Raw genomic sequence first — 25,878 nt, 5'->3', positions numbered from 1 at the left:
TGTCACGGGGGCGTAGCCTCGCTCTTTCCGTCGCGAAGTGCAGCAGCGGCTTGGCCGGCAAGGGAGCCCTCGTGAGCAGCCTGAGGGGTTTTTGCAGAGCAGCCTGAGGAGGAGGAGGAGGAGGAGGAGGAGGGCAAAGAAATCCTCGCCTCTTCAACTTCGCTTTGTGGGAGAAATGGCGGCTGAGGAGGCCCCGCTGCCGTTGTTACAACTACCGCCGTCGCCCCCCAACGAAGACAGACTTAGGGAAAGCAGAGAGGATGAAGACGACAAGGAGGCCGCGGAAGAGCTAAGTGAGTAAAGGGAAGGAGGGACACAGGAGCCGCTTGCAGAGTGAGGATTTTGCCCTGGGGAGGAGGAGGCAGAGATTGCATTTGCCCCCGGCCTTGCTTCTCGTTACCCACCCCGTTTGAGAGGAACCTTTTCAGACGGTTAGAAGGCGCCGTTCATACGTTAGGCACGTTGGTCAGAGGGTTTCCTGACATCGAGGAGGCGCCTTTCGTGAACTGCTGTGGGGGTGGGAAAACGATGCCACGGTTTGTAGGGATGCAAATATTAAGCCTCCTTTAAGGGGAGGGAGAAATGCTGCGGGCCCTCAGCCAGTTGTGCCTCCTAGACCAGTGTTTCTGAACCTTGACAATTTTAGGGCATGTGGACTTCAACTCCCAGAATTCCACAGCCAGCATTGCTGGCTGTGGAATTCTGGGAGTTGAAGTCCACATGCCTTAAAATTGTCAAGGTTCAGAAACACTGTCCTAGACTGAGGACTAGTTGTTGCAAAAAACACATTTCTTTCATTAGCATTTAATGTGCTTCAGTGTACAGGACGTCCTCTTCAGGCGGGAAGAGAGCAAAGAGGTGGCTCCCCATGTTTCTGGCAGAAAAATTCTTTCTCTTTAGGTTGGAAGAAAGTGTCAGGAGACTCTTCTTATTGCCAGATTTCCCCCCCCCCCCCTTACAGTGGCTCAACCTTTTCTTCATCAGAAATCTCCTTTAAATACCTTTTGTGACCATGGCCACAAACCCCCAAGACTTAACTCAAGATTTAAATATTTCTTCAAGCCTTTATGGACCCCATGTGACAACATCACAGCCCCCCCCCCAGGGGTTTCTGGCCCACAGTTTGAGAACCACTGCATTAAAGGATGGAATAGGTAAATTGCAACTCGTTGGTAGAATTGTATGGTGTATTCTTCATGCATAGATTCTCTGTCGAAAAGAGAATCCAGATAGTGCCAAATACTATTTATCAGATCCAAGGGCCATCTGGCCTCATTAGCAGTGAATGCCCCTAGGCAAAGCCCAGCAAACATCAGCTGCCTGCATTTCTGTTCCTCAACTGCAGTCATTAAGTCTAGGAGCATCGTGGGTCTGTCTGATGCTTTCTTTCTGGAGAGCTTTGGTGTTACCGACTCTATTGTTTAAACAGATCCTGCCCCTAAGCAAACAAATCCTGCATTAGTAATTCCTTTGGGAAGCTTAGTACTTCATTGTTCAAGCAGTGCCAGATTGAAATCTCCTTGTTCAATGTCAGCTATTTTTCAGTCACTTGTCAATTGACTCAGGAGAGATATGCAGCACATGGAAGCTAAATCTGGAACCATGGAAACAAAGCTTTGTTAAGCCTTATCTATTCCTCCTCTTTTCACTATATTTCTGAAGTTGAGCATTTGTCTGAATCTGTTTGCTGAAATGTCTGCAAGCAAAAAAAACAAGCTCAGAGCATCAAGGACTCCACATTTCATATACTGTAGTCAAAAGGGGGAAATCACAAAGTCATTTGTGATTTCAAGCTAAATTCCAACTTGCCATAGTCCAAGGAAATAAAAGACTTCCTTATCCAAGCAAAAACTTTTCTAAAGAATTGCTTGTTTTTTTTTCTGGATATATACAGTGATATGTTCATTGAATTCTTTTATCCTTTAGATTTTCTTTATTTCTTTTGTCTAGGTAAGTGGCAAGATATTATAGTTCACACTATTGCATTACTGTGCAACTGCCTGTAGTTCATAAAATTCTGTGGGACTTGTTTGTGATGCCATGTTGAAATCCTGTTGATTGTAATAGGCCTAATTTATCTTTTATCTCATACTTTTTTGCATTGCAAATATGTTAATTAGAATACTATAATAGATTTAAAGAGAAAATATTATAGTTAATTATTATATATTGCTTTTCCTTACAATCTTGTTTTTTTTCTGTAGATGGGATGGATGTCCCCAAAGAACCTGATAGCAGAAATACAGAAGATACAGAAATCATTAATGAAGATATAAATGCCAAAATGAAAAAATCAGAGCAAAATTCCATTGAAGATCTTAACAGTAATCTACTAGATGCATCATCTAAAACTCCACAAGGTTTGAAAGGATAATATGAAAACCTTTGCTTTATTTGGGGTGATTTACAGGAAATATTCTGCCCATCTATCTTTTAAAAATTAGTAAAGACATATAGTTAAAGAGTATAAGTTGAGGTACATCCTCTAATTTGTTATGTTGAAAGATATTACAGCTTCAAGGAAATATGTGAATTCTTGGCATGCTCATATTTATTTCTTCCAATATTTATAAATCAAACCTCACTTATCACTGCTCATCACTTTTGAAGTTGTGTTATACCGTTGCAATAAAATCTTATGTTAGCCAGGAATGTATTACCTACACTTATTGGTTCCTAAATTCAGTTTAAGTTTATTAAAATATATATGCAATTCCCTAGAGCCACTGTCAAAACTCAGCACTATAGAATTCTTCTATGCATCATAAAACTACCCCAAATTTCTAGAGAGGAATCTGGGCTACCAGGCAGTCAGTGAAACTTGATATGTAATCCCAATGCAGTTAGTAATAAGGAAACCCATTGAATACACTGGGATTTTGCCCAATTACGTATATGCACTTAAGTAAATATTCAACACCAGGTATTCCAAATTATGCCCAGAGATACATAAAAGCAAAATACACTATTTATTCTTTATCACTGAACCAAATAGTTAAACTTTTTAAAGATAGAAATCAGAGTTTAAGCCTAATTCCATGGAGGAAATTCTTTGCTTTCAATGCAACCTATGAACATGTATGAATTTACAAATGGCATGAACATTTTTTGATACTAAAAATGGTCCTCATTTAACAATCACTCATTGAGTGACCATTCAAACTTGCAAGCCAAACACACGGAGTTGGTCAGATAATCCCCAAATGTAATAATAATAATAATAATAATAATAATAATAATAAAGTTGGAAGGGATTCCAGTTACAAGCCTATGTACTATTTTAACATAAATATATTGTCAATGTATGAGCTGTTGTGGAAATTTAGTATGAGGTTTTTAATGAATTTTTAGTCGTTTGGATTTGTTTGTACTATTACATAGTTATGATAACATAATAGGCAAGATGATACGTGGGCCATTGTAAAAACAGGATTGCTTGAGAGATGCAGTGCACAAAAACTCCAAACTTTTTAAAAGCTTTTGAAAGATTGAAATTAAGTAGTATTTATGTATAGTGCATACACACACACACACACACATATACACAGCCTTTGCTGAAAAGTAATTTGAATTGTTTATTTTAGAGAAACATATTTCAATTCAGAGGACCCTTGATGATTTAGAAAAACTGGCTGATTTGCAGGAAGGCTGCCTAATTTCCTCTGATTCCAAGAATGAAGACCAACAACTGGCAGGTATTTAAAATATTTCCAGAAGAAACAACAAATGGTTGAAATGCAATGCTTGTGGCATTCAGTTCTTGGACAAGTACTTTGCTTGGTAACTGCAGAAAACAGAGATCATCTGAGGAAACTATTACTGATCTTAAAATAGGAACCAAATAAGGAGTCATGCATCCCTTATAGTTATCTAGGCCAGGGGTCCTCAACCCCGGTCCGTGGACCAGTACCGGGCCGCGGCATGCCAGCAACCAGTCCGCACAAACAAGCAAAGCCCCATCCGCGAGATGCAGGCAGTACACAAAACCACGTACCCTCCGGTCCACGGAAAAACCTTTCTCCACGGAACCGGTCCCTAGTGCCCAAAAGGTTGGGGACCTCTGATCTAGGCAATATGTGTAAAAAATTACCAAAAGTAATAGTAAATAAAAGATTTTTAAGGGAAAAAAAACAAAATTATCATTTCACTTAGTTAGGGTTATACTTGCAGTTCTACCCTTGTCAGATCCAAGTAAGAAGATGCAGTAGAATTAATTTCACAGAGGCTTGGGAGCAAATTCATCTGTAATAGATGGAAAGCATGGAAAGGAACAAAGAAAAGTGTGTCTGTTGAGTAGGCAATGATGTGCTACTTATTTTTATAGTAAACTTAGATTATTATCGTAATCGTATGAAAAAAATAAAAGATTTCTACTTCTGTTTTGGATCACAGATATTTCAACACTAATTCAACTAAACCTTAAACCATGGCTTTTAAAGCAGATAGGTTTCTTAGATATTTGAGCTATTAATTATTTGATTGCAAGTGGTTGAGCTGAGATGCAAATACTACTTCTGTACATTGACAAAAAAACCTTAAGCAGTTGTTTTTCATTATTTCAAAACTGAAACATTGGGTTTTTGTGTATTTTTTTCTTATTTTGGTTTAATTTAAATTATTAGATGACAAGAGGTCCTGCCCATTATGTCCTGAAGAGAGGTTCAAAGCTTGCAGCAGTCACAAGCTCCGTCGCCACCTTCAGAATTTTCACTGGAAAGTGTCTGTTGAATTTGAAGGTAAGTGTATCTAAAACACCATTATTAATGCTAATGCAGTTAGATGACAACTGTTAGTTTTTCTCCATAATTAATGTTGTAACCCAAACCTCATGATCACAGGGGCATTCTTTAATTTATAATGGTCAGAGTTCAAGAGAAGAAAAAAGCTGGCTTTTGCCTCAAGGTTTAGGACAGTGATGGTGAACCTTTTAGTGACCAAGTGCCCCAAAACTGGCCCCACCCCTGCTCCACCCCCTGCCCCGCCCCCACTCTGCCCTCTCCATCTGCCCGCAGGGCCACTCACCGCCTCCGCAGATCACCCAGGCAGCCCAGCAGCGTTATGGTGGTCACGCCCTGCAGCATCAACTGTGCACGATGGGGTGTGAGGGCAGTCTTGTCTATGCTGCCTGGCTGCCATGTCCTTGGCTGCGCTGCTCCGTGTGGGCCACGCTCAGGGGCGACTCTCCTTCAGGGGGGCTGCTGGAGAGGAGGGGGTCGCGGGGGGAGGCGAGGCTGGGGCAACGGCACATGTGCCCACAGAGAGGGCTCCGAGTGCTGCCTCTGGCACCCGTGCCATAAGTTCACCATAAGTTCATTTAGGACAATAAGGTTGGAGACCAGGAGATAGTATAGATGAGTGGATATAGAAGATGGATTTTGAGAATAGTTGATGAATTGCCTAGATTTTTTTTCTTGTATTGTTGTTTGTTTCTCGGAGTTGTGTGCCAAAAGGTAGATGGCCATACAACTCTTTTAAATAAGTAAATATACTCCACAAAAAAACTCAAGAAAAAAATTACTTCTGTATGGAATAGAAAGTATCCTTCAATAATGGAAGAGATAAAATTCAACAAAAGTTCAGGACAAGTTTTTTTCTACAATCTAATAAGACCTTCCAGGAAAGATAGATTTAACCATTAATTCAGGCAAAGAATAAGATAGCAGTATTAACTATTCCTCCTCCTTGGCAAGAAACTTTTATTTCCTTGATTTACAAAAGAGGGGAACAATCCAACACACCTAGAGTTGTATAGACCTCTCTAATGAATGAGCTGCAAGCTTTTTTTTGCAATACTTGCCAAGAGATTAAATGGCCTTTTAAGTGAATGAATACATCCTGAATGACTGTGAAAAAAAACTGTGGTTTAAAGTTTTTTATGGGATACAGAGGTTATTTAATCAATTGATATGTCTAGTGACTCTCAGTGGTTTACAAATTGTTAAATACATTTAAAACAACACATAACAAAAAAGAACAGAGATGACAGAGATAACAAACCCAGAAGGGAACAAAGAAAAAGAGGCTTCAGCCACAGTGGGTGAAGAGCCAGGCTTCAGGGCCTTTTTTTGCTCTTGGGTAGGGTAACACTTCTCCATTCAAAGGTCTTCTGGACCTACAGCTCCTGTTTGATGACCAGGTGGCAGCTGTGGCCAGGAAGGCCATTGCATATCTTCATCTGGTGTTTTGTTTTTCTCACTTTCTGTTTTTCTTCTTGATTTTTTTTTAAATGCCTACTAAAATGAATTCAATCCCCCTCTGTCCCACAAAGTAGAAATGTGAAATGTACATCTGAGCATCCCAAATAGTAAAGACTGTTTAGTTGTGTATATTATGCTGGTTTCACATGTCCATATACATTTTATTTTTGGTTCAAATTCAGAATGAGATTCCTAGTCTATGTGTGAGTTAAAATTCACCATTTGGGGAATTTTTACCGATTGTTTGTAGCAATATATAAATTCAATTCTAATTCCAAACAGAATTGTAGTTAGTTTGTCCTTATGCATAAATATCTCTAATGTTTTGATTTTTTTTATTAATACTGCTGGCTTTAATTGCTAATTTTAATTGTTAATCTATTAATCTAAGTTTTCTAAATTTGTCTTACTAAAATGAGATAAAAAGAAAGCCCTACTTGAGCTGTCTTTTCTTTTTTCTTCCTACCCCATCAACTATATATTGTCAAAAAAAGTGTCGTGAGCTCTTCCCCACATCCTAAAGGAACATACCATCATTTCCAATTACTTGCAACTGGAAAGATTGTTTTTTCTTTAGACCACTTGATTGACCAAAAGGGATATTGGTGAAGTCTTTAATTGCATTGATGTTATTTATGAGAAAAAATTTGTGTTAATATAAGCCTTCTCCCACTTATCAGCTTTATATAATTAGGCACTTGCTTTAAAAATATGGATGCACGATCGTGGTGATGATTTGAAGCTATCACCTTCCTCTCCCCACATCTCAGATTATGAAATGTACATTATTAGTGGTGATTAACATTTTATTTCCAATGTATAACATTTCAAGGAGTTAAAATTAAAACAGTTTGACAAGATAGAACTTTAGAACATGAATGAATTCAGTGTTGAAAACTGTGCAATCATTTAAAGATGTCCAATGTCTTTTTTGAATTTCAGGCTACAGAATGTGCATCTGTGACTTGCCGTGTCGGCCGGTGAAACCAAATGTTGTAGGAGACCAGGTAACAGCTATTCAGCTATGTGAATTGTTGCTATGATAAGTTCCATTTTAGTTATTTATGAATTACATTCATCTCAATTTTGAACTTGAGCTCTCTAGGTAACGGGAGCAATAAGCTTTCCTTTCAGACATTGTATTTTTCACCTAGATATCTATATTTCGCTCAGTGTTCACTATAAATATCCAGTTTACAATGTAAACTTTGTACCTCAGTTTTGTACCTTTTCGTGCATAATAGGTAATAGTGACAGAAAGTTCATTTGTTATTAGGTATTTTGTATATAAGGGAATTACGTGTTATGGGAAGGTTTATAACTACTTTTTTCTTTCAGTTACATATTCTATGTGATACTACCTAGCCTATATTTTTATTCTAACCAAAAGAAACAAAATGGTTCTGTGGAATCTTTGGTGCTCTTTGAACTTGATTGTTTGCTTGCAGACATTGCATTATTTGATTAGATAACATCATCAATGCTACTAAATGTGGGGTTTGCTCCCTGTTTATGTACAAAACCTTGCTCTGATGGTGTTGGTAGAGATGTGGTTTTCTCCTTGGTAGTTCCTTAAGTAGGCTATTGTTTTCTACTTGACTATTTGATGTTAATTCCTGTTTATTTGGTGTTGGCTGCTCTAGTGAATGTATTCTGCCCTATTTGTTTCCTTCTTAGTTTTTTATTTCCAGTTTTTTTATTTCCGTTTCGGATGGTATGCAAATATGCTTTATCACTGTGTATTCATTGAAAGTTGATTTGTCTGAATGTCAAGCTTCCAGGAATTCCCAAGTACTTTGAGAAGGAAGGGCTCACTGGAGAAGAGTCTAATGCTGGGAAAGATTGAGGCAATAGAAGAAAGGGACGACAGAGAATGAGGTGGCTGGATGGAGTCACTGAAGCAGTAGGCATGAGCTTAAATGGACTCCAGAAGATGGTAGAGGACAGGAAGGCCTGGAGGAACATTGTCCATGGGGTTGCGATGGGTCAGACACGACTTCGCAACTAACAACAACAACAAGGATACTCATGCTTTCGTACTTGAAACTATGGTTGAGTTTGTCCAGCTGATCTGAGTTTAAAGAGTTGTATCTTTTGACTTTTAGTTGGTTTAAGTGCTAGGGTAATGCTGTATGCTTGAAATAATTTCTTGTTTGCTTCCGAGATGTATTTGATTTATGGTTTCATGGCTTGTGTTGGTTGTGCTGTAGTGGGTTGAGTGATCACGTACGAGTTGTGTGACTACCTGATCTAATCAAACTACCAAGGAGAAAACCATACCCCCACCAGCCATAGTAGGGGAAGCTACTGCACATAAACCAGGAGCAAACCCCACATTCTCTAGTATTGATAATGTTACCTAATTAGATAATTGTAATGAAACATCTGCAAGCAACTAATAAAACTCAGAGAGCACCAAGGTCTCCACAGTTCAATCCTGAGGTATGTATGCTCTTTTCTGTTAAAATGGTTCCTTTTTCTGTGATATAAATAGTAGTTGAGAAAAGTGGAAAAAGTTCAAAGTAGACTATACAGAAGTCTGTAGTAGAAGAACATATAGGATTTATTTTTATGTAGTAAAGTTATATAAATGAGGATAGCAGGCAGATTGTAAAAGTATTGAGTAATCTTATTCTTAATCTAATATAGTTGTGTCAGAAATACTAGAACTACAAAAAAAGATGATAGGATTTGTGAGAGAAATATTTGACTATGGAATTTATCAATATATATATAGTATGATGTTCCAGTTTATAATCAAAGACAGTGATAACTCCTAAAAAGCCAGAAGAATGGATAAAAATATTTATCTTAAAAATCACAGTAATGTGAAGGGAATGGCATAATAAGAGTACCAACACTGATACTGATTTTCATCTTATTCTTCTCAGGATACTTTCAGATAAATAAGGGAGTTGAAATAATATATAAGCCAGAGATATAGGCCAATGATCTCAGTGCTTGGGAGAAGTATGTAAGAAAAGAGGAACCACACTATCAGGTGTCTCATATCTTTAATTAGATTGCACCCAGAAACAAATTGAGAATGAATACAATTCTTTCAACAGTTGATAACATGTTCTTGCTTTGCTCATTAGTAGTTCATTGGATACTGAAATTTCTGTTCTAAACTTTTTTGAAAATCATCTTACATATAGAATATATTGCAGTATTCTAGCAGTATCACTTTTGATAAAATGCTGATCTAAACTTTAGGGTTTTTTTTGAGTTCAATAAATTAAAATCTTGGTGATTAAAATATAATTTATCTAGGACTCCTTTTTAAATATAAGACATAGATACAGTATAATATTAATAAAAGCATTTATTGAACTTTAGATTTGTATGTGTTGTGTGTTATAGATATCCATAAAAATGGGATCACATTATCACTGTATTATCTGTTCAGCAACGATCAGCCGTAGAAGTGATATGGTAGGACATGTTAAACGACATGTAAATAAAGGAGAAACTGAATCAAGGTTTACTTCAAGTAAGTAGTTAACATATCTCTGTTTTTTCTTCATAAAGATCTCATTATTTTGAACATTCAGTGTCATAGACTGAATATACGATAAATTTAGAATAGTGAAACTTTATGATTTTATATTTCTGTCTAGGAACTCAGAACATCTTAAAAGGACAAGGTTTCTGTAATTTCTAGGTACAATTTTTATGTATATTTGACCTTATTTGTTTAAAGAGGGTAAGCTGAGTTGTTAACAATGTTACATAGTGAAGTGTTATTTTATTGGATTTAATTATCAGGGGAAATAACTGTTATTCAAGGATCGTATTTTGTAGTTTGTTTCCTTCCTCTAGAAAAGCATATGTCCTTTTTTGTTCTTTTTTAATTGTACAATTTTAAAATGTTGATTATGAAATACATCTTAAGACATAAGTAGTGAACTTGTGGCTCCCAAAAGTTTCTGAACTACAATGCCACCATTTCTGAATCGATGTTGGGAAACAAACAAAATAGTGATATATATATATGGTGGTTTTCATGTGTTCTTAACTACAATTCCTATTAGTTCTAGCTGACATAGTTAATGTAAAACAGTTGTAGGAGATGTCATTAGAAATAGTCCCTAACCAAGAGATATACTCTCTTCTGCTCTAGAATTTCTATAAAAACTGTCATATATTTTACCACATGATTTTTTTTTCTAATAAGGATCTCTTTTAAGGATTGTGACAAAATCTAAGCACAGCTTAAATTCTCTTTAATATGATGGCATAGTGGTAACATTTCACCATAAAATAGTTTTAAGTATTATCAAAAACCTGCTTTACTTCTTTGATTGTCTCTTTTTAGTACCCCACATATTTCAGTTTGAATCTAATTATTATGGTAGTTTTAAACTTTATACACCATGCAGGTATCAGTAGGACTCTTTCATTCACTCCTGTCTTTATTAACCAAGGTTAAAGGAGTCAGGAACAATAATCTTAGCCAGATAGTTGTACCTAGAACAGTGGTTCTCAACCTGTGGGTTGGGACCCCATTTGGGGTCAATCGACCATTTCACGGGGGTCGCCAAGCAAGGCTGTCCGCCATTTTTTTTGTCCGCCATTTTTCCCCCCTTTTCGGGCGGATGCCTTACCTCCCTTGGGTTGGGCCAGCTGGTGGTCGGCCTGCTCCGTCTCTGCCGCTTGCCAGCTACGCCTCGGCCGGCGCAGGGGGCGGAACCACGCATGCGCGGCGCTCCCGGGCAGGGAAAGTCCTCGACTTACGACTGGTTGGGTAGTCCTCGACTTACGACCGGTTTAGTCCTCGACTTACGACCGTTTGGGGTCGCGGCATTAAAAAGGTTGAGAACCACTGACCTAGAACCATCTCACCCTTCATGTGCACATTTTAGAACTCACTTTCCAGCTTTTATACAGTCCCAATGTGGAAACTCTGGTTAGTATCATTTAGCAAGTTAGGAGAATAGGATAGATTCTGATCTGTGATTTGTGGAATTTTGAATGATCACCTGAAATGGGCTATAACGCTCTTTCATCTGAAAATAATCCTTAGCCCTTGCTCCTAAATATGAAGTACTGAAGGAAGCGGAAACAGATGTACAAGTCCTTCCTAACTATTCAACACCTCAGAAAACAGATTCCTATTTTAACCCCAAAATGAAACTTAACAGGTAAGAAATGATAAAATTGTTTGGGGAAGAATTATAACTAAATATTGTGAATTTTCTTATTAACAGACACCAATAATTATATACATTTTTGCTGTATTGTGGATTACAAAGGATTAAAGGGAACCTAATAAATTATTAGAAACCCAGTCAGTCAACCAAGAATACAAGTGAGGTTTGAACTAAAATAATAGCCAGGACAAAAACCAGGACTACAATTAGTCCTCAGCTTACAATCACAATTGGGACCAGAATTTCCACTGCTAAACAAGGCAGTTGTTAACTGAGTTGCATCCAATTTTATAACCTTTTTTGCCATGGTTATTAAGTGAATCATGTTATATGAATCTGGCTTCCCCCATTGACTTTGCTTCTCAGAAACCAGCTGGGAAAGTTTTGTAAAAGGCGATCACATGATCCCAGGAGGCTGCAACCATCATAAATAGACACCGGTTGCCAAGCACCTGAATTTTGATCATATGTCCATGGAGAATGCTGCCATGTGTGAAGACTGGTTATAAGTCACTTTTCTCAGTGATGGCACAGTACTTAGATAGCAGTATTGCAAGTTAATTCTGCTGATTGCCAACTGCCAGCAGTTCAGCAGTTCGATTCTCATCGGCTCACAGTTGACTCAGCCTTCCATCCTTCTGAGGTCGGTAAAATGAGGACCCAGATTGTTGGGGGCAACATGCTGACTCTGTAAACCGCTTAGACAGAGCTGTAAAGCACTATGAAATGATATATAAGTCTAAGTGTTGCTATTGCTAAATAGACATGTACATTTGAGGGAGGGGTTCTCATTTTTAACTTTTCTGCAAAAAAAAAAAACTGAGTGGAATAGTCATAATCCATTGACATATCAGGAAGCTGTATTTTGAAAGGATTCCTCAATTCTAATCTAGCATTCTAACTACTATGTTACACAGGCTATATACTCACAAATTATGCTAATCCAGGACTTTTTAACTATGTTTGATTCAACTCAGTTTTTATTAAGGCCATTAGCCTTAATAAAGGCTAAGTGAATTAGCTACATTGGCTTGATTGCACATAATGCTAATCAGTTGGTTTATCCCTTTAAGACAAAAACAAATTAATTGCGCTATGTCTTAGCGCTGTACATGAAGTGGACTATTCTTTGCCTAGCACAATTGAAGCCCTGCCAAAAATCTCAGTACTTTAGATTGGCCAAAACAATAAGAATAATTACAACTGCCTTATGTTAGATATCGTTCGAACAAGATATAAGAATAATAAATGCATGGTTTACATATATTTTCAGTATACTTTTTTTTTCTTTTAGACAACTTATAGTCTGTGCTTTAACTGTTCTAACTGAGGAACGGAAACCTTTGGAATGTCTGGATGCATTTGGAGCTACTGGTAATAATATGCTGTTATGTATTTTGATTTATAATTTGTAAAGAGAATTTGTAATCTGAGGGAGTAAGTCTTATTAATAGAGTTTATTTCTGAATAAAGATGCTTAGGAATGCACCTTTTTTAAAAGCTTGCTCTGCCTTTAAATTTTATGAGTGCATATATATGTGTAACAGAATTGGGAAACGTTCTTTTGATTTCATGGTTTCTTATTTAGCGACTGCCTTATGTAGCAGCGATTCAGTATGAAAAGTAACTTTTCTACCAGTCCTTGCATTTACGATCTTCTCAGTTCTGTAGAGCAAAGGAAAATTGAAGTAAGATCGTAAGCACAGATGTGGTCTCACTTATTGACCATTTTGCTTAATAACCAAGTTGTTGATCCTAATTATGGTAATTAAACAAGGACTACCTGTATATGTATGCTTCCTAAATAATTCAAACCTAATATTACATTCTGTGTAGTGAGGTCACAGATCTGTAGGTGTGCCTTTTGCTAAATTCATCATCTTGTATGTATCATCTGCCTTCCAGGTATAATGGGATTACAGTGGGCAAAGCATCTTGGAAATTCAGTAAAAGTCACAATTAATGACTATAATGAAAATTCAGTGACCATGATTCGAGAAAACTGTCACTTAAATAAGATGAAAGTTGTGATGAATTTTGAGGAAGATGACTGTGATGAACCAATGGAAGAAGGGGAAGAAAACTTGCCTACCATTGAGGTGACAAAATTGGATGCCAATGTCATCATGCATTTGAGAGCATTCGATTTCATGTAAGTTTCTTGTCCTATTTCAATCAGCACTTTCCCCACTTGTGCTTCCCAATATCTAGCTGGGGAGTAGTATAGATATCAACACAAAAATGAGATTGATATGCAGGCTCAAGGTTTAAGTCCAACTAAAATGCATAATTCACAGGATATACTATTACTATACTAGTTCATATCCTGTGAACTAGACCTGATTGATTGAGGAAGAACATCAGTGCTAGGCTGTTACTTGCTGAAGGAATTTTAATTCTGTTCTGGAATCTTTGATTTGGAAAATTAAGATTGCTTAAAAGTATCTCTATGAATCATTGTTGCACTTTGGTTTCTTGCCGCTTTCTTCTGCCTACAATGTCTGCTAAATCCCAAGTTTTAGAAAATTGCATTCTTCATCTGGGTTCGGGTAGTTAATTGAGCTTACTGCACACTTTTCTATGTATATAGCTCTTACAATCAGCTTATATTGTAAACATTTTGGAATGATTATCATAAAATGTCAATATATTCAACACTTTGTTTTACTTTAGATATGAATGTGCACTAGATTTTTTTTAAATGTTACATATAATCAGTGTTTTTGTTAAAAAACAAAAACAAAAGTGCCACACATCATACAACCCGCCTTGCCTACCCTACAAGGTTTATCTTTGTAGTTGAAAAAAAACCCTTCAATTTTTAGTGTATCTAAAAGACTAGGATTTTGTTCAAGGTAAGTTAATACTATTAATGTTACCATGCACTGTGTGGCTTTAAATTACAAGAAGGCATTTTATTAATCTTTTGGGACATTTACCCGTTTAGTTTAATGAATGGAAATGTCAGCTTTCTATGTGGAATGAAATTGGCCCAATAAAACAAAATGTGGTTGCTTGTAAAAGATTGAATTATTTTTAAGAAGTTGTCAAACAAGGTGGAAAAATTTACATTTGGAGTTTAATATGGATATTGACTTGAAACAAATTAAAGTTGAAACTTTGTCAGTGAACAGATTACTTTTAATTTAGCTTTAAGTTAAACCCAATTTAATAAACAGATCTGATTAAACCTTATACTGTAGGTCTACCTTTACATCTGACCAATATATAATTAATATATATTATTAATAATAATACTTCCAAATCACAAGACATTGGCTTTATTCTTATTCTTCCCCTCTGCAGTTTGAATATAAAGTATAAAAGACTAAAAAGAGATTTTCATAGACATCCCAGCCTTTGAACTACCCAAGGAACTGAAACAGCAAAGTTTCGCTGTTGGGCAAGTTTCCACGTCAGCCGCCTTTCTTTCCTCTCGCTTCGCCTCTTTTTAACCTCACACCCCACCTTCTCTAAGGGAAGGCAAAAGGCTCGTTCACCTTCTCGTGAAAGAGGGCCTCCATGTTTATGTGTCTCCCACCGCCACCATCGGCTTCCACACCACATAGTCTGACCCAGCCAATCAGGCCACACTCTGGCTGTGGTGCTCCAGCGCCTCATGGCTCCTTCTAGAGGAGGCAGACAGTGTTGGAGGGGACCCCGTTTGCACCGTACCGCAACTCTGGAAAATCCGTCGAAAAAAGGTGCCGGAACTCTGCTCCGTTGCGTTCTATGACAAAAAAAGCCCTGCATATAATACATAAAATTACAACCTTAGGCAGACAGTACTTTTTTGAAAGGAATTCTTGTTGAAGTGTATGGCAAGATGAAGGTTGTGCATACATTTTCTTTCCTGAATAATTTTTAACTGTGCTATGTTCTGTCTCTTACATTATCATACAGCCACCTGGACCCATTTGGATCATCAGTAAACTACCTAGATGCAGCTTTCAGAAATATAAGAAATCTTGGAATTGTTTCAGTGACATCAACAGATACAAGTTCTCTCTATTCAAAGGCGCAGCATGTGGCCCAACGTCATTATGGTTGTAACATTATCAGGACAGAATACTATAAGGAACTGGCTGCTAGGATGATACTTGCTGCTGTGGCAAGGTACAGTTGCATTTCCAGAATAGTTTCAAATTCTAATATGAGGTGGCTCTGATTTTTGATTTGATGCAAATTGATTTTTGCATCCCGTTTCCCAGTAACCTTCAGCAAGATTTATGAATGTATAAACACAAAAATTCTTCAGAGCCTGTATACAAAAGGTTTGATCTACTAAGATGAATGTTGTATCTTTGACCTTTACAACCTTTTTACAGTCTCTGAATGTAAACAAAAATAAGCAGAAACTGAATCTCTAGTAATTATTTTAGGGCTGATGGTTTGCAGGTCTAGTGAATAATTTTGCAAAAGTTTGGGAACTTACTGAAATAGATTTCTTTCAAGAAAACACATTCAGGTAATTACTAAAGAGCCATTTTTATAAAGGGAGAACAATTATGCTACATAAAAATAATCATCAGATAAAATATTCAAGGATTCATTATGAAAATGGTTTCTTAATCAAATTGATTTAGGAAGCCTCAACAGCAATCCCATTATGTATAGATCTTTGAAATACCACAAAATTATTCTGGGATAACATCCAACTTGAAAACATTATAACAGGGAAGGAACTCTTCTCCAGTTGGGTGCCTGCCCTCTAGAATGGGAATTCTCTTTTCATTATGTGGGTAGAAGTCAGTTGTACAATGTGAATAGACCCGCACATTTTAAAACATCAACTTGAACTACACTTTTATTTTGGGTTCAGATTTATTAAGCCTCAATTCATGCAAGAACTAATTTGATGGAATTAGGGATTTAAACAAAAAAATATAGATAGCTATGATGAGATTCCCCTGAGATTCAAGCAGCCTTCACTCTACTGGTGGGGCCCCTGAATACCTGACTCTTTGCCCAGCCCTTTGCCAAGTGTGATTGAAGGGTTTTTTTCTTCTTTTCTTCTTCTTCTTTTTTTTTTGTTCTCATCTGGGTTAGTTATCTTTGCCATCTTTGCTCTTTTTTGTTTTCTCGCTTTAGATTTTTTTTTTTAAGCATTTTATAATACCTGCTTCCCATCACAAAGTAACTAGGAGTTGGGCAATATATAAATGTTGGGCAGTATATAAATAAATTACTGAAGGAATCAATGGGTTGGGTTTGCTATATTTGTCTTGGCTGCATTCAGAAATCCAAAAAATTGTCCATTGAAAACAAATATCCTACTCGTAACATGAAGTTACGAGTAGGATATTTGGGAAGAGTTTGCCTTTGCTGGATTCTATTCTTAATAGTTTCTCTTTCTACAGAGCTGCTGCTAGATGCAACAAAGGCATTGAAGTTTTGTTTGCTGCGGCTCTTGAACATTTTATACTAATACAAGTGAGAGTGTTAAGAGGTCCTTCTTCTGCAGATGATACTGTCAAGAAAATTCGACACCTAATTCACTGTCAATGGTGTGAAGAGAGGATATTCAAAAGAGAGGGCAACATGATAGAAGGTAATTCTATTTTGTCATTTCAGGTAGTTCTCAGGATGGTTCAGTTAAGGAAAATCACAGTGTGTGCATTTTGTGTTGCTTGTTTGTTCAATAGTATTCTATTCTCATATTAACTTCTGTGTAGCAGACTATTTTGGTACAGTGCTGATTTAGAATCTAGATGATAGTCCTGCATAAATTTTATTTCTACCCTTCCTCTTTATGCAACAGAAATCTCTTAACAATGAGAAATAGCAACAGCATAAAGAAGAATAAAGTTAATGTGCTGATAATTGAAAACAATATTGGTATTGTTTTCATGAGAAATGAGAACTTATTGTACAGGAAGGCTGCAATCATGTACACAATTAGTGGGGCTTAACTTCAGTTTATATTTGTAAAACATACTAAGTGGACATGTAGAGTTGAATAATGATAACCCAGAACTTGAATTTGCCTCTTCCATGGAGTGTTTCTTAGAGAAAAGCTTCTGCCTTGAATTTACTGAAATAAGCTAGTATCTCATAGTGCAGTGGTGGCGAACCTATGGCATGCGTGCCAGAGGCGGCACTCAAAGCCCTCTCTGTTGGCACATGCGCCACCAGCAGCAGGTCCATCAGGCCGCCCCTGCCCAGAGCAGAAGCCCCGCCCAGCACAAAGGAGGCGAAGCGGCCGACTAGCAAGCTCAAGTAGAGGTGGTAGAGCAGAGGTCACCAACCATTGTTGATTGGTGGACTGGAAGAAAAGGGAGGGGGAAGCATTTTATATGCGTGCATGCGTGCACAGGGCCACAAGCAAGCACCTGCTGCAAATGGAGCGGGGCTAGTGCCTGCGTGATACTCACTAGCCCTGCCCTGTTCTTACGTGGTGCAGTGCCTTGTATCTGCACCCCGCGGTGCGGCGGTGGCTGTTTTTGCACCTTGCAGCACAGTGGTCCATTTTTGTGCCCCCAGTTTTTGCGTGCCAGAGGTGGCACTCAGAGGCGCCTCCCTGCCCCCCCAGGGCACCACAATGCTGATGCGTCCCTGGCACTTTGCAATAAATAAGTGGGTTTTGGGTTGCGGTTTGGGCACTTGGTCTCTAAAAGGTTCGCCTTCACTGTCATAGTGCCATGAGGCAGGCTAAATCAAGTTACAGTTATTGGATCAAAAACAAAACCTAAGCTTTTTGACTCAAACTTCAATCTCATTGTTCAAGCGTTAATGCTATTATTACACTTGAACTTCAGCTCCTCATCAAATTTAGGAGAATTATCAGAGGAAATAAGCTGTAATATAAGCTCATATTTTATGCCTGCCTGCAGGGATTAATTCACCCATTTCTGAAATTATGGTGTTTAGTAACAGCCAGAACAAATTACTTTTGCAATTATAATGACTTTTAATTTATTAACATTACAATTTCCATAACATTTATAAATTATATATCACTCAGATCTAGAAAAAAATATGTTTTGCTGTTTCTTTTTCACAGACAATCCTTACTGGCAGCTTCCATGTGACTGCCATAGCCAAATGACTGGGAAGACAGCAGTTGAACTGGGACCCTTGTGGTAAGTATTCTTTTTGAGTCTCTTCTCACATCGGGATAAGAATGAAAATTAGATTGCGAAGGATGTATATTACATTAATAAAATACTCTTGCCCATATCTAGCATCTAAGGTGCAATCCCTTTTTTACTTACTTGGAAGCAAATGTAGTTAAAATCTCTTCTAGTTAGATAGATGCAAGATCTTTTAACCAAGGCTATGCAAAAAAAATCAAAATAATCTCACATTTACTTTCTCTTTGTTGGATATTGTATTTTTCATTGTACAATCAAATAGTTCTTTAAGGGAACTCTTTTCATTGGCTTTAACTTGAACACTGTGGTGCACTCTAAATTTATGTAATGTACCATTTTTAGTTATTCATCTGAATATTCCTGGTTTTTCTTTTGTTAATCCAGATTTTTCCCCCATATGCCTCTTTGTTTCTCTTCCACGGCTTCCTCATAGCCCAATAAGACATTAACACTGAAGCTCAATGAATCTCAAAGAACATTTCTGGTTGGCTGACTGTTATTACTACATTCTAATTTACTGCTATATCAGAATCAATAAGTGCAAACATATATTTCCTACATAATTTTGAATGTGCATAACTAGAATGTAGTTTTCCTAATTAATACATGCCCTCCTTTTTTAAAGATTTACTAGGAGAAATAGGCTAAGTACACTTTTTTTTAACCCAGTTTTTATTTTTGTTGGGAACAATAAAATGTTGTTGTTTGGGAAACAGACCAGGATCTTTCTCCCCTCCAATAATTAGCTTTCTGAATATGTTGTTTGCAAAAGAGAAATCTAAATATATTTCAAATTCTTTAAATCCCTTTAAAATCTAGGAAATGAACATTAGCAATATCACCCCGTGATATTTTTTTTCTAAAATAATTACTCTCTATTTTAAAATAAATTTCTCCATTACATTCTGTAGTTTTCTTGTATTGTAGGTCAGGATCCCTCTTCAATACAGGATTTCTTAGAAGAATGCTGTTTGAAGCAGTTCAGTACGGCCTAGAAGACATCCAGGCACTTCTAAAAACACTGATCTGTGAGGCAGAATGCACAACACTGAAACAGTTTTCAATTCATGCTCCCGCTGGTCAGAGTAAACAAGGTAAGAAGGCATGATGATGTTAAATAAATGTTTAGTAATTTGTAAAAATTCCAATTTAATACATAAACCCAATAAGGGGCTTTAAATCAAGCTTTGTGTTCTGCTTGTTATTGACTTCTTATGTGAGGAAGAAAAATAAATTAGTGGTGTTCATTTTTGCAAAAAGTTAAAATGCCCATGAAGTAGTATGTTATCAAGTAGGAATAGAAATAGAAATAAAAAACTTTATTTGGCCAAGTGTGATTAGACACACAAGGAATTTGTCACCAGTGGATCAGTGTATATGCAAAACAATAATCATAATAATGCTATCAATAATAGTAGTAGAAATGATTAGAAGGATACTAGTAATACATCCATACTGCATAGATAAATAGACAGAAGACTACTTCAGCAGAGTGATGGCACAAGGGAAGAAAAGGTATCCGTGTCTGGTTGTTTTGGCATGCAGTGCCCTGTAGCAGTGTCCCAAGGGGAGGAATTGAAACAGCTGATGTCCAGGGTGTGAGGGGTCTGTAGATATTTTCTCAGCCCTCCTTATTGAGTAGAGTAGTAAGATTTGTAGGTTAGGGGTTTCTTAAAAGTGCTTTGAACTGCATGAGAAGTAGCACTTCTATGTAATTCTTTGAAATGGCAGCAACTTTTAAGTGGGATCACATGGCTATTCTCTGGAGTTGCCTTGTGTAGCTGTTTTAAGGAGTTAAAGCAGGGGTGTCAAACTGCCGGCCCATGGGCCAGTTGCCTAATGCAGATGCTGCACCCACCCCAGCTCCAGCAATGCAAAAAAAAGTTGTGATACGTCGCGTCACGTGACGCGGCGAGTTTGACACCCATGAGTTAAAGGAATGTGTTACATTCATGCTCCAAATAATTACACAGCCCTACTCAATAGTACAGCAAATCTTCAGGTTTTTCTATTTCACTATTATTGTATCTTATACATATTGCCCTGATTATTTAATAGGAGCCGAGTATCTTCTATGATATAAGAGACAACCAATGACTATAATCACAGTACTACTGTTTTTCGTTTAGGTTGAAAGTTGTGGCACCTATTACATCTGTTTTGGAGATAGTAACTGTACTAGGTCTTGGCATACAGCAGAAAATAACTTGCCCTTCAGAAATCAGAAGGTTTACTTTTTATTACATAGTTCCAGAATTTAAAAAATGGATTTCCCTCATTGTTTCTTTAATATCAGAGAGATTCTCTGTATTTTCAGTAGCAATTTCACTTACAAGGAGCAATTTTAAATAGCTATAGTGGCCTTATCAGAACAGTGACAAAAAGTATTAGTGATGTCTATTGAATTTTGTATCCAAATAAAAATGCAATAAAATATGTGAAAATATATTCAACATTTCAGCCCCCAAATATTCAGTATGAGTTACTGAAATTAGTGCTGTTCTGAGCAATAGTCCTTTTACTATAAAGGTACTATTTCAGTTATGTAGAATGTTTTTACTAACTCAGCCTTTTCATCTTATCAAATATGTATTTGTTCCCCATAATGACCAAATTATTGTTTTCCTTATATTTTAGAAGAAAGTGGTGTATTTATTAAGACATCAGATGCTGCAGCTGATTACTACATTGTGCATGGTAGGTAGTTGTCAATTTAAAATAATACCGAGAAACCGCAATAGTTATCTAGGATATTCTAGTTTAGAAAGTCAGTGAAACAAGAAAAACTTTCACTGAATATTAAAACACTGGGATAGCAACCTTAATTTTGGTTTGCACAAGGTATCCATGAAACCGTCTCTGTATAAAACAAACATTTCTGTGGCTCTTCAGCTCAGCTGCATCTCTGAAGTTCATTTGATCAATCCAGGCACAGCATGCAATGCTGCTGCACACCTCTCAGCCCACCTATCCCTCTCCTCCATTTTCCTAGTTTTTTTCTGGGCTACTCCCGTCCAGAACAATTCTGCCAGAAAATCTATATCTGGACCAACATATGCTTTCAGCATGCACATGGACCAGTAATGACTGGGTGAAGCACACAATGTTTTGCACATTCCATATTTCATACACCATTTCCCTTGCTAAGCAAATATTTACCAAGATATTAAAAGGTTCTGATGCTTGACCTCTGTTGCAGAGAAAAGGAAAAATGTTGAAATCAACCAAAATGGAGCAAAGCGCCAGAAGTTAGAAAGTAATGCTGAGCATCCTGCCTTTTATTATAATGTCCACAGGCACAGCATTAAAGGAATGAACATGCCAAAGTAAGTGCAATTTTAAAACATCAATGGTGTAAATGTTAAGGAATAGGGAGACTCAGGTCCTACTCTTACTAAGTATCTTTGAGCCGGTCATATTCTCTGCTATCTGTCAGGGTTGGAATTGTGGGGAAAATAGGAAGAGCCAAGTGCTAAAGGCACTTACCTTATGCCTATACTTTTCCCCCCAGGTTAAATAAGTTCTTGCAATCTCTGTTTGAAGCCGGATATCGTGTAAGCCGAACCCATTTTGACCCTATGGGTATCCGTACCAATGCCCCCTTGATACAGTTTAAATCTATCCTTGTGAAGTACAGCCTTCCTACATATACAGGAGGACAAGCAGATGGCTCTTTGCAGGCAATTGAGGATGTCCAAGCGGGAACCGAAGGTGACTTTGCAGAAGAGAGCATTTGAAAGGGTCCTTCTGGAATCTGCTGTCTTTTATTGAAGATTTATGTTGAGAGCGTCTACTGAGCCCTACATCTCAACATTTGTGATTGTTCGGCTATTTTGACATTTCAAATTTTTCAGGAAAAAAAAGTGATGAGGAATCACGTATGTACAGTTAACTTCCCAGCTCAGCAGGAATTTTTTTTCATGTAATGCTTGCATTTAAACTTGGTAACTACCCTGTTTTTTCTGATTTGTAATTCTTTGTTCAGGTGTATATTTTGAAGACGATATGGAATTGAAAGACGTTAAGCATGTGTGTAAGCACAGCTAGTACCTACCAATAAAGTGTTTTCATTTGTTTTGAGTCTCAACTCATTAGTGTTAAGAATTCAAATACTTGGCTTTAAAAAAAATGTAAGGGGAAGAAGGTTGGCCAGCCTGATCTAGAGATTATATTTAAGAATCTAGGCCTTGGCACTGACTGCTTTCTGTGGTTAAAAGTATCAGAAATCAGAATTTTAATATTTTTATTGCTTGTGAAATGCCCATCACTTACATCGTTTCTAAACAATTTGGATAAAATTCAAAATGGATTCTTAATTTCTTACCCCTCCCCAATATACACAGATTTGCTTCTGAAGCTTGTATCCCATGACTGAAATATGGTCCTTGATGTTAGATGTAATTTGGAGTTATACTTTTTGAAAGTCATTTTAAGTAGAATGAAGTTAAGATTATTGATTGATCTAGATTAAATTTGATCTAGATTGGCCTATTCTTATCAAATAGACTTTTATCAAAGAACAGTCATACCCTAACAGTCATATCTTGAGGATTGCTAATATACAGATTACTGTGCAGTTCATTATTTCTTTCAAATGTGAAAAGTAGCATCTTTTTCACTTTCTGAAATATTTCATTTTGAAAGATACCCTTCAAAGCCTGCACATCTTCCTGGAATTCAGTTACCTTCCTTGAATAGTTGTATAATGAAAAGAAAAAAATCAGAAGGACCATATTAAAAACAGTTCCTTTTCCCCATGAATTGAATGGCTAGACGACCAGAGGATGGAGCCAAGAGGAAACGAACAGAGCAAACTAAAGTTCTGCTGCTATTTGTGTCCTCTTTCATAATTACATTTTTTTTTAAAGAAAAAAAACCTGGAAAATTTAGCTTAAAAACCCCCAGGTTTAAGCTTGTAGGGAAAAAGAGCAGAACAGAACAGAACAGAACAGAACAGAACAGAATAGAATAGAATAGAATAGAATAGAATAGAATAACAGAATTGGAAGGGACCTTGTAGGTCGTCTAGTCCAGCCCACTGCCCAAGCAGGAGTCCCTACACCATTTCTGACAGATGGCAGTCCATTCTTTTCTTGAAAGCCTCCAGTGATGAAGCACCAACAATATCTGAAGGCAGTCTGTTCCATTGGTTGATTGTTCTGTGAGGAAATTTCTCCTTATTTCCAGGTTGAATCTCTCCTTGATCAGTTTCCATCTGTTATTCCTTGTCTGGCCTTCAGGTGCTTTGGAAAATAGGTTGACCCCCTCCTCTGTGACAACCCCTCAAATATTGGAATACTGCTATCATGTCTCCCCTGGTCCTTCTCTTCACTAGACTAGTAATACTACTCTATAAAGTGCCCTATTCTTGCAACCATTCTTCATATGTTTTAGCCTCCACTCCCCTAACCATCCTTGTTGCTCTTCTCTGTACTCTCTCCAGAGTCTCAACATCTTTTTTATAGTGTGGAGACCAAAATTGATTGTAGTATTCTAGATGTGGTCTTACTAAGGCTTTATAGAGTAGTATTACTACCTCATGTGGTCTTGATTGAATCCCTCTGTTAATGCAACTTAGGATTGCATTGGCTTTTTTGGCTGCCACTGCACAGTTGGCTCATATTAATTGATTGTCCACTAAGACTCCAAGATTCCTCTCACCGTTGCTGCTATTAAGCCTGGTTTCACCCAATCTATATGTGTACTTTTGGTTTTTCTTGCCTAAGTGTAAGACTTTACTTTTCTCTATGTTGAATTTCATTTTGTTAGACAGGGCCCAGTGTTCACGTCTGTCAAGATTCCTCTGGATTTTGAGCCTATCATCTAGGGTGTTGGCTATTCCTGCCAGCTTAATGTTATCTGCAAATTTGATACGTTCCCCTTCTATTCCATCATCTAGGTCGTTTATGAAGATGTTGAAGAGTACTAGGCCTAGGACAATACTCCATCCTACCTCCATCCATGTAGATGTAGTGCCATTACTATATCTACACCATTAAGGGTGTAGACTACTCTTTGAATAAGGTTTGTGAGCCAGTTAAAAATCCATCTGATGATGATGCTGTCTATCCCACTTTTTTTTAAGCTTTCCAAGAAGTAGGTTGTGGTCTACTTTGTCAAATTCCTTACTGAAGTCCAAGTGTACCACATCCACAGCATTCCGTTGATCCACCAATTTAATCACCTGATCAAAAAATGAAATAAGATTGGTTTGGCATGATCTCTTTTTAACAAACCCGTGCTGGCTTCTAGTTATAACTTTGTTTCTAGATGTTCACACATCTGTTTTTTTATTATTGACATTAGGCTGATTGGTCTGTAGTTTCCTAGGTCTGTTTTTTTGTTGTTTTTTTTTAAAGATGGGAACCACCTCAGCTCTTTTCTACTCCTCTGGTAGTTCCCTGGTGCTCCAGGATTTTTTAAAGATGTGGTACAGTGGTTCTGAGATAACATCTGCCAGCTCTTTCAGAACCCTGGGGTGTAGTCCATCAGGTCCCAGTGATTTATGTTCATCAAGATCAGACAGGTGTTCTCTTATAATTTTTTAGGTTTATTTTAGCTTTTATTTCTAGTCTGTCTTTTTCAGTTATGTTTTTGGTGGGTTCAGTTATAATTTATTTTTGTGTGAAGACTGATGCAAAGAATCAGTTAAGTAGCTCTGCTTTCTCCCTGCTGCCTGTTACTTCCTTGCCATCTTCTCTCTTTAGTGGACCGACTGTTTCCTTGATTTATTTCTTGTTATTTATATGTTGAAAGAAACTTTTTTTGTTATCTTTGATTTTTTTGTTGCAAGTCTTTGTTCATTCTGAGCCTTTGCTTTCCTGACTTCTTCTTTGCAGATTCTGGCTATCTGCTGATATTCTGCCTTAGTTATGTGTCCCTCTTTCCATTTTTTGTACTTGTCCTTTTTATCTTTGGGTTTATCAGAGAGATCTTTTTGCAGCCATGCTGGTTTCGTTAGATTTCTTAATTTTCTTTTTCAGTGGTATTGTGCTGGATTGGGCTTTTATGATCATATTTTTCAGTTTCCCAAGCTTCTTGGGTTATTTTCCTCTTTAGGATTTTCATCCAAGGAATCTTTCCCAAAATCAGCTCTTTTAAAATCTAAGATTCTGATATAATTATGTTCTATTGCTTGTGTTTGCATTATATTGAATTCCAGTATGACATGGTCACTCTCTCCCAAGGTTCCTGCAGTTTCAATTCCCTCTATCACTTCTTCTCTGTTCGTGAGAATTAAGTCCAGTATGGCTGTCCCTCTAATTCCCTCCTCTACCTTTTGGTCAACAGTTGTCAGCTAACTTGGTCAGGAATCTATTCGATTTTTTACTTGGTGCAGAATTAGTCTTCCAGTTGATATCAGGGTAATTGAAGTTTCCCGTTACTATTGTAGTGTTTCCTACATATGTTTAATTGGTTAGCAAAAAGTACATA

At 37.2% G+C, this 25,878-nt stretch overlaps 1 protein-coding gene across 1 annotated transcript; it reads left to right on the top strand.

The window, feature by feature from the left end:
- Positions 1-154: 154 nt before the first annotated feature.
- Positions 155-22,518, top strand: TRMT1L (tRNA methyltransferase 1 like). The gene is made up of 16 exons (XM_015824729.2): positions 155-293; positions 2,205-2,360; positions 3,585-3,695; positions 4,623-4,736; positions 7,140-7,204; positions 9,561-9,690; positions 11,224-11,341; positions 12,645-12,724; positions 13,256-13,502; positions 15,254-15,466; positions 16,711-16,901; positions 18,354-18,432; positions 19,372-19,538; positions 21,082-21,141; positions 21,644-21,770; positions 21,956-22,518. Exons 1-16 carry the CDS (start codon positions 176-178, stop codon positions 22,179-22,181), a joined length of 2,202 nt encoding a protein of 733 aa, XP_015680215.1. The 5' UTR covers positions 155-175; the 3' UTR covers positions 22,182-22,518.
- The last annotated feature ends 3,360 nt before the right edge of the window (positions 22,519-25,878 follow it).

This window comes from Protobothrops mucrosquamatus, unplaced genomic scaffold (assembly GCF_001527695.2).
Source record: "Protobothrops mucrosquamatus isolate PMUCROS unplaced genomic scaffold, P.Mucros_1.0 scaffold2330, whole genome shotgun sequence".
Taxonomy (NCBI): domain Eukaryota; kingdom Metazoa; phylum Chordata; class Lepidosauria; order Squamata; family Viperidae; genus Protobothrops; species Protobothrops mucrosquamatus.
Note: the sequence above shows the minus strand (reverse complement) of the source record. Positions and strands in the feature narration are given on the sequence as shown.

Excerpts from the sequence above, each read along its gene's own strand:
- TRMT1L (XM_015824729.2), top strand. The coding sequence starts at position 176 with ATGGCGGCTGAGGAGGCCCCGCTGCCGTTGTTACAACTACCGCCGTCG. Across the intron at positions 2,361-3,584 it reads ATCATCTAAAACTCCACAAG|AGAAACATATTTCAATTCAG; the intron begins GTTTGAAAGGAT and ends TGTTTATTTTAG. Across the intron at positions 9,691-11,223 it reads TGAATCAAGGTTTACTTCAA|CCCTTGCTCCTAAATATGAA; the intron begins GTAAGTAGTTAA and ends AATAATCCTTAG.